Below are 9,079 nucleotides of genomic sequence, written 5' to 3' on the forward strand. Positions count from 1 at the left end.
AGGCGTCCAGCGGGCACCACAGATAAGAATCTGCCCCCTCCTCCTGACACACACACCCCCCCACCGCTTTAGCTCATGATCACATTGAGGAGGTCCCCTCTCAGGCTGCTCTCCTCCAGCTGAACAGCCCCAGGGCTCTCAGCCTTTCCTCGGCACAGAGATGCTCCAGCCCCTCCTCATCCTCACGGTCTCTCCTGGACTCTCTCCAGTAGCTCCTCGTCTTTTTTGAATGGGGGAGCCCAGCACTGGACACGAGACTCCAGATGCAGCCTCACCAGGACAGAGCAGAGAGGGAGAAGAACCTCCCTGACCTGCTGGCCACACTTTTAATGCACTCCAGGAGACCACTGGCCTTCAGGGCCACATGGGCCCATTGCTGGCTCATGGAAAACCTGTCTGCCAGCACTCCCAGGTCCTCCTCCAGGGAGCTGCTTCCCAGTAGGTCACCCCTTGACCTGCTGGTGCAGGGGTTTGCTCCTCCAGGCCCAAAGATGCCACCAGTTCCATCTCTGCAGCCAATGAGGAGAGACCCCAGAGGTCCAAGCTCAAGCCTTCGCACCACTAACCAGATCAATTCCTTGCAGTTTCTCTGCAAACCAGCACAGCCATGAAGCAAAGCAACACTTCCAGGGGTGACGCTCTATCTTGCCCGTTAATTGCAATTAAGAGCCAGGGTAAAGAGGAGCTCACCCGGGAGGACAAAGGTGGTCCTGGTGGCAATGTTGATCTCCTGCAGATGCTCCAGTGTCTCAGTGTGGAAGAGGCGGATGGAGGAGCCCAAGGAAAAGGCCATCCAGACCCCGCTGCCCGCCTTGATCATGTGCGTGACGCTGGCCTCTGTGTCCGGGTGGGCCTCGAAGGTTTGCTGCCAAAAGGGGAAATGCAGAAAATGAAGTCAGAGGTGCCCCCTAAAACTGCTTCCAGCTCAGGCTCCCTGCAGGAGCTGCTTTAGGGCTGCGAAGCTGCACACGGAGAGAACCAGAGTGACCCCTCCTCACCAGTTCTGGCCTGAGCAGAAGACACCAAAACCAAGCCATCACCAATCCCTTCTTGGGTTTTTATCAGCCTTTCCCACCCATTTTTTTCTTTAAAAGATCATTTCCCAGACTAGATGCATCTGCAAAACCCATCTCCAGGTGGGACAGGACCTTCCTGCTTCTCTCTTACCCCCAAAAGCAGCAATTAAAGGCTCAGCTCCATGGCAAGAGCCATTTGGGAATCACAGACTGGTCCATCTGCTTCCTGAGCTCCCCCCGGAGCATTTCCCTGTCAGCCACAGGATGCAAACTGCAGGAAAAACACCTTTTTGCATCAAAAAAAAAAAAAAAAAAAAAAAAAATCACCCCTGCTATAGATTTCCCAAAATAAATCAGAGGAGCTGGTATTGATCTCCCTTCCAGAGACGACTGACATAGAGCACCCCTCAAAATGGGGGCGGACAGACACTTTTAGGTGGTGTCCCCCTTGTTCCCCACCCCACGTGGGGTTTATTCCCTGAGGGTTCCTTCCCGAGTCACTGGGTCCCTCTCTGGCAGACCCAGCCATTCCACACTCTCCCTCAAATTCCATCTACGACATCCTCCAGCATATCAAAAACAGCCCCACCCCCCCGCTTTTTTTTTTCCTCCCCCATCACTTTTCTTCTGCAAGAATTCCCAGCCGACTCCTGTCATAAATAAAATCGGAGATGGAAAACGAACCCGGTCCCCAATGCATTATTCATCCCTGGCACTGCCGTTAGGCTGGATTTACGACAGCTAATACATGCAAACTAAGTTTGAGCACTAAATGTGAAAATTAAAGGTGGGAGAAAGGGGGTTTTAGAAGAAAAAAGCATCTATTCAGCATTCCCTGGTTATGCAGCTGCAGGAGACATCTCAGCATCCTCCTCCTGTGCCTCAGTATTGGAGGGAAGGGACCCCAAAGTGATGAAAATCAGCAAAAAGCAGCAATGAACGGTTGGTTTGGGCACCGCGCAGGAAGGGATGTGCCCGTCCATGTGCGTCTTTTGGGGGTCAAAGCAGTACCACCCCCCTAAAGACACCACCACATCCCCCCAGCGATGCTGCCTACCTGGGCATGGAGGCTGGTGGCATTGAGGACAGTGACCTGGTTGGCACAGCTGGCCCAGAGGGTCTCATCCAGTGTCAGGAGGGCTCGCACGGGGCCGGGACCCACGGCCAGGCAGGTGGGCTTCTCCGCTGGGTCCCACAGCCCCCCTAGAGCAGAGACACCGGGATGGAAGGGAGGGAAAGAAGATGCTCAGTAAACCCAAAAAGCATGTTTTGATGCAGCTGAAGCCACCCAAAACAGCTGCTGGGGTCGGCCACAACCGCCTCGTGTCCCCAGTGTCACCTCAGATGCTTCCAAGCCACCAAAAAGATGGGAGGAGAAGCTCACACCTCCAGCTTTAACCCCCCCAAAGCCCCTTTGCCCCGCTGCAAACATCTTTTTTAGCAGCAAACAACCGGCCACCTGCACCACTTGGGCATGTTCCTCGCTGGAAAAGCCAAAATTGCCTTTTTCTTTCTCATCTATTTGCTCTTGAAGCGACACTTTGGGGCCGATCTGGAGTGTCTCTGTGAAGAGCATCCAATCTGGATGTGGATGGCTTCGCCCCCAGCAGCAGCTGAGCAGCTTCGAGAGATAACTGCTCTCCTTTCCTTATGTCTAATATATACATTTTGAAATAAAACCCGAAGATCTGAGGGATAAAAGAGCCCTTTGGGCGCTCAGACTTCTGCTCCCATCCGCAGGAGTTTGCAGCCGAGCCGCTTTTCAGCAAATCCTAATTTTCCCCTAAAAAACGAGCTATTTTGGGAAAGCTTTTTCCTTCCCAAAAGATGGGGCTAAGATTAAACACCCCACCCCGCAGCCCCGCTGCCTGCCGCGAGCATTTATACCACCAAGATGAAATTAAAGCCACTTAATTGATGGGCTCGTACGGTTGCTCTGAGGTGGGGAAGGGGAGGTGCAGCAGCTCCAAATGCAAATCAAGGGGCTTTCCTGGCTCTGGGGTGACTTGGGTGCCGCTCGCTGCAGGTTCTCACAGCGAACGAGGGGGTTTGACCAAAAATAGGCTAATGCGAGGCGTTATTTGAGGCTCTTTCCTACCCTCTAGTGATGAAGCGAAGTATTTAACAGCCCAGGCGAGGAGTGCCCGGGGAGGAAGGCTCAGCAAGCTGCAGCCCCGGCCTGAGCTGGAGCCAGGGAAAAATCAACCCAGACTGATGCCTGGATGGGGTTTGGAGGGGGTCAGCTCGGTTTAGAGCACCAAAAAGTGATTTTTTCGAAGCCAAAAGTGTTGAGTCTTTGCGCATCCCGGTGTCAGACCTTCCAGCAAACCCTTTGCTGCAGAATCAGCCTCTCGCTGAGACCGTTTTCCACACGTTTTTCCCCAAACCAAGCCCCTCTTGCATTCATCCTGGCAGTGCAAAACAGCATTTCCCACCCCCCAGGGCTGCAAGAAGGAAATAGTGGGGAAAAAATAATGAAAAAATGGAGATTTATCGCCACTTTAGCAGCCACCACCTCCCGCTGGTGTGAAGAACCTTCCTCCTCTGTGGTTTTTAGGGTGACCCACCAAAAATCACGCACGGGGGTGTCCTCACCATTGCTCCTGGGGTAGGCAGCCACGGTCCCGTCCTGCAACCCCGCAAACAGGTACTCGGGGCTGTGCCTCAAGCAGAGGACGGGCTGCATGCCCGGGCTTTTGCAGGTCAACAAGCACTGCGTCCCCGTGTCCACGCTGCCGTAGACCACGATGCTGGGGAGGGAACGTGGGGGAGATGCAGGAGAACGTGCCGGTCTCCAAGGTTTGGTGCCGGGGATCGCACCAAAGGGTGGCTGTGGGAGGTCACCTCACCTGCCATCCCGTAAACCCAAGCACACGGTGGGATGCAGGGAACTGGGGAGCTGGTTGGTGGTGGGGCAGGGCTCCTGGGTGCCCCCTGGACCCTCCTCGCTCGCCTCAGGGATATATTCCATGCACAACACTGGGGAAGCCACCGGGAAGGACTTCACCGTCCGTGGCACGGCGCGGTTGAGGGAGAAGATCTCCACTTGCCCCCCCGCACCTTCCTGGCCTCCTCCAACCTACAGAGACCAGAAAACGGGTGTGAGCAGCAGCCACGAGCACCACAGAGCAGGTTTGCAGCCAACACAACGCAAACCCAGTGGGTTGTGCCCTGTTTTGGGGTTGTTTTGCTCACCCAGAGGTAGCCCTGAGGCAGTGAGGTGCTGACGGCAGAGAAGCCCAGGAGCGAGGACTGCACAGGGTTGTGCACCACAGCGCCAAGCTGGGGGAGAGACCGGGGTATGAGGGGGGCCATAACACCCCCAAATTACCCCAACGCATTCAGAGTGTCAGTGCACACCCTGAGATTTGTATCTTCAACTTTCCAGGGTGAATCACACCCATTTCTGCCTTTGCAACCAGCTTGGCCACCCCACCCAGCCCATCCACCACAGGATTTCTGCCTTTATTCCCCAAAATGACGGGGGTAAAGGGGAAGGAGGCACGGGGGAGGGTTGGAAGAGATGTTGGCCATCACTCTTACCTGCAGATCTAGGGCCTTGGAGAAGGCAGGCATGTGGCAGGTCAGGGTAGGGCACCAGAAAGGAGCTTTGCTCTTCTTGTCTTCGTCAGGACAGAGCCAGCCCGGCTGGTTCTCCTGCCCTGCGGTGAGCAGAGGAGATCGAGGACGGCCAAAACACCCTCCCCTCCCCAGTGGGACCCCCAAATGAGTAATTGTTGGTGCAGGGCTCTCATCTCTAACCCCAAAGCACCATCATCTGCAGGCCTGGGGGGAATCTCACCTCTTTCTTCCAAAAACATTGCACCCCTCCACAGCACACGGCCAAGCAACCGCCTTGAGTAGAGGCAAAAAAATCAACCCAAAAACCAGATAACATATAGATAAGGGGCGGGGGGAATACACTCTAATGTGTTTCTTCACATTAGGCTTGAATGTGTTTTCGTTTCTAACTCCAGGACACAGGATTATCCCCCAGGCATCCCAGATTAAAAATAAAAATAATAAAAAACCACTACAAAATCCACACATAAACTGTTAAAAACAAGAGAATCAAAAATCATTCCAGCCCGGGGAGATCCGAGCACTCAAACAGCATTTCAGTTTTTTTTCCTTCCATTAAACTATTTTGTGTTGTTGTTTTGCTGCAGTGATTCTTGGAGATAAATAGGAACAGAGAGAAGGCAGCGGCAGCTCCTCCCTTGCTTATTCACCCTATTTCATGGAAAGTGGGTCAGCCCTGACACCCTCAGCACAAGAGCCAACGGAAACCCATCGCCACACAACGCCAACCCAGCGATGTCACCCAGGAGCAGCAAAATGCAAAGCATTTTGAGCCAGAACTACCATTTCCCATCATTTTCCAGCACGCGACCCCAACAAAATGTTCTCCATCACCTCACTCCCCGTTTTTTCCCTTGCATCAGGATGCTCGGGGCGAAGCAAACCCCTTTGCTCCCAAATTGGGCTTTTCAAAGCAAGGGTGATGGTAAGCAACGTGCCGCAGGGCTACTCACGCAGGGCTATCTTGGCCAAGTGCAGGCGGTTCACCCAGGAGATCTTGCTCAGGGGGTTTGGGGTGATGAAGACCACCATGACGCTGATGGGGCGGCCAGACCTGCATGGGGAAAGCATCATCAGCTTCCTCATCATCCTCCTCCTCCTCCCCAAGGTGGGAAGAGCCTACTCGCGATCCACAAACTCACTTGTCCGGCTTCCCGGGCAGCAGGAGGCGGAGGCGGCACTTGTTGGCAGAGTGTATCTCCTCTTCCTTCACCTTCATCATCCTCTGCAGCGCCAAGCACCAGTCCTGGGCCACCGTCATGTTCAGGTTCTGGGGCAAGAGCCGTAAATCATGGAAGTGCCTTCAAAACTAAGCCTGAATCATCCCCAAATTTCACCCGTGGGGCTCAGGAGGATGAGGTGTCCAGCGGTCCCCGAGGAACCACACGGTTATTGCAAAGCACCCGCGTTTGGTTCTACCCAAGTCTTAAGTCTGGCCACACTTTGGCATGTAGATACCTGGTAGGTGCCGTGCAAGGTGCTGATGAGAAGGGTGATCTGCTCCACCACCGCCAGGTCCTTCTGCAGGTCCTGCAGCTCCTGGAAGAGCCGCGGTGGCCCCAGGTAGACTTTATCTTGGTGGAGAAATGAAGAAGTGAGGCCCATGGAGGACGTTCCAGCCCACCCCAGTGAAACCAGCCCGACACCGGATCGAGGGATGGGTGCTCACTGTGCGAAGCCTGCCCGGTCGGCGCGTGCTTCTTGGCACCGGCGTTGTGGATGACGATGTTGTCTTTGTCATAGGCGCCGCTCTCCTGCCCCACCTCCACCACCTGCACCTGCGGGAGGGCCGTGCTCCACTTCAGCACGTATTTGGGACCCAGGGGCACCAGGCTGCTAGATTCCAGCTGGCCTCTGCCGAGGGAGGATGCAAAAATATATATAAATACACCAGCGGGTGCCGTGGCTCGCGTCGATGTTGTCTTGGTCATAGGCGCCGCTCTCCTGCCCCACCTCCACCACCTGCACCTGCGGGAGGGCCGTGCTCCACTTCAGCACGTATTTGGGACCCAGGGGCACCAGGCTGCTAGATTCCAGCTGGCCTCTGCCGAGGGAGGATGCAAAAATATATATAAATACACCAGCAGGTGCCGTGGCTCGCTCTAGAAGCCCCTACAAAATGCATTTGGCAAGCCAAGCCCCGTGTGCAACCCCACGCCGTGCACCGGTGCATGCCTGCACCCCCAAACACAGGGCACACAACCACAGCAGACCACGCTCGGCACCTACCCTGGGTTCACCGGCCTGGAAGGAGGGGAAAAACAATTAATAAAGAGGTGTTCGTGGGGAACTGAGGAAGGTTTTTCCCTTTGCAGCATCAGCCTCCACCAAGCCCTGAGGTCCCAGTAGCTCCCAGACCCTGCACCAGCTTCAGGACCCCACAGCACCAGGGGGTGGAGGCTTTGCAAAAGTGGGGGAGCAAAGCAACCCCAGATCAGATGGATTCCCCATCCAAAACAAGGTGGGGTGGTTTTCAAAGTCCTTGAGGTAGAGCTGGCAAAACCTGCCAAGTCCCAGAATTAAGGTGGGGAGGGGAAAGGTCTCTATGTCGGAGCTTTGCAAAGTGATTTGGGGGTCTGGGGCCATCAGCACTTACTTGAAGTTGATGTTGGCACAGACCAGCGTGTCGTTGAGCAGGAAAACCTTTCGCTCCTTCGACTTGATGAGCTGGCCCCGGTCACCGTACACCGTCTCCGTCAGCGTCTCGCACAGCAGGAGCTGCCACTGCCCTGAGCTCAGCAGCTGCAGAGGGGATGGAGCAGGCAGGGGGCTCAGCCCAGGGGCTCTTACAAGCCTCCTGCTCCAGGGGTTGTTTTCCCCTTCTTGCAAGGATTTTCCTCCACCCCGGAGCACGCATAGCGACAGGCTCTGCAGCCTTGTCTGCAACGTGCTCCGAGGCTGTAGGATGCAAAACCCCTTGCACCCTGTACATCCAACCCCTGAGCAAGCAGAGCTGTGAAAGACCGATGTGGCCCTTTTGCAGCCCCTTTTGGGTCTCTTTCAGCCCCTGGCCCTCAGTTCTGAGCCCAGGGCTGAGCTGGCGCGTGACCCGCTGTGGTTTTTTGCCACCATGGCCATCCCCCAGCCCAGGATGTGTCGCAAGAGCTTCATTTAGGGTTTGTTTTTCTTTCCACGAACGGTTGCAAAATCAGGCAGAGGAGACAAAGCAGCTCGTCCTTGCTTTTCCCTGGAGGGGAATTGCCCAGCCTCAGGAATTGCTTCTGCTCAACATCCTTTTGGAGAAAACAGGGATCCTGGCTTCCCAAAACCCCCGTCAGAGAGAGGAAGGTGGAAGCTGCAAAGCTCAACCCTCAGCTCCAAAACACCAGGAGGATGAGGAGATGAGGCTGAAGGACCCACCTTGTTGAGGCTGCTGCGGTCGCTGATGCTCTTGCTGAGCTGTTGGATTTCGGCAACTTGGTCGGCCAAGCGCTTCTGTTCATTGAGCTTCTCTGCCAAGGTCTCCAGCTCGGTGAGGGCCAGCTGGAGGGACAGGCGATCCGCATGGCCCTTGGGGGTGTTTTTCAGCATGTCCTGGGGTGGAGGAAAGGGCGAGGGACAAAAGTCCCCGCAGCAAAATGAGCCTCGTTGGGGAGCTACAACTGGAAGTGCTTCCAGCACCTCCAAAATCAAAGCTTGGAAGATGCCCCTTCGGATTGTCCCCAAAGCTGCAACCAAGCTGCCAGCCCAAAAATATGCCCCTTGCTAAACCCTTTCCCACAGCACCGAGGCTGCAAAAAATAGGGTGCAAAGTAAGGTGGGTGCAGGTACCTCCTCACCCATACCTGCAGGAGCAGGATGAACTGAGGGAACCTCTGGATGGGCTTCACCATCAGCCCGTAGAGCGTGACCCGGTCGGCACTGGCCATCTGCCTCTTCTGCAGGAGGGAAAAAAAAATAAAAAGGAAAAAAGGAGGAGTTTCACACATAACAGTGAGCAGCAGCTCCACGCACCCACGTTTGGGTCCTGCTGACCTTGAGGAAGTCGAGGAAGGCCGGTTTGGTGAGACAAGCCTTCTTGATGAGGGACATGGCAGTGGTGAAGTTGTTGACATAGTCGCTGTAGACGTCCAGCACCATCGACTTGGAGAACTGCGGAGAGGGCAGGAGGAAACCCACGATGGCATGGGGTTCTCCCAAAAAAGGGGGGGATCAGCAAAGCACGGGGGTGCTTGTCTATTTTTGGAGTGATGCTGAGGATGCTGCTGGTACCCCAGATTGGGGCAGCATCACTTAAATCCTCCAACCCCCTGCTCTCGTTGAGAGGGGTCCAGGGGGAAATATGATAGCAGTCCCTCAGCTCTTCCTCCTACCGAGGCCACGAAGAGGTCCCCGATCTTCTCTGCCGAGTCCCACTCGGCCACGCGGGAGGCGAGGGCGATCTGGAACATGGAGTGGCACTGCAGGATCTCCTTCAGCCGAAAAAACACCACCTGGCACTTCCTGGCGCTCAGCACCTTCGGCTCCATCTCCATCAGCGG

The 9,079-nt window shown here is 55.3% G+C and overlaps 1 protein-coding gene across 1 annotated transcript in view; it reads right to left on the bottom strand.

Annotated features, from left to right (window-relative positions):
• The window catches only part of ARHGEF10L (Rho guanine nucleotide exchange factor (GEF) 10-like), a gene marked incomplete at both ends in the record, with an annotated part of 15,060 nt that overhangs the window by 1,550 nt on the left and 4,431 nt on the right, over positions 1–9,079 (bottom strand). Inside the window, 16 exon segments of the mRNA XM_010143391.1 lie at positions 691–865; positions 2,074–2,219; positions 3,612–3,766; positions 3,866–4,095; positions 4,212–4,298; positions 4,560–4,678; positions 5,552–5,672; positions 5,674–5,868; positions 6,057–6,172; positions 6,268–6,452; positions 6,828–6,842; positions 7,195–7,340; positions 7,959–8,132; positions 8,384–8,476; positions 8,574–8,690; positions 8,912–9,079. The exon segment at positions 8,912–9,079 is cut by the window's right edge and continues 31 nt beyond it. Of these exon segments, the coding sequence (XP_010141693.1) occupies positions 691–865; positions 2,074–2,219; positions 3,612–3,766; positions 3,866–4,095; positions 4,212–4,298; positions 4,560–4,678; positions 5,552–5,672; positions 5,674–5,868; positions 6,057–6,172; positions 6,268–6,452; positions 6,828–6,842; positions 7,195–7,340; positions 7,959–8,132; positions 8,384–8,476; positions 8,574–8,690; positions 8,912–9,079 (2,242 nt within the window).

The sequence above is a fragment of the Buceros rhinoceros genome, unplaced genomic scaffold, assembly GCF_000710305.1.
Source record: "Buceros rhinoceros silvestris isolate BGI_N320 unplaced genomic scaffold, ASM71030v1 scaffold25469, whole genome shotgun sequence".
Classification (NCBI taxonomy): domain Eukaryota; kingdom Metazoa; phylum Chordata; class Aves; order Bucerotiformes; family Bucerotidae; genus Buceros; species Buceros rhinoceros.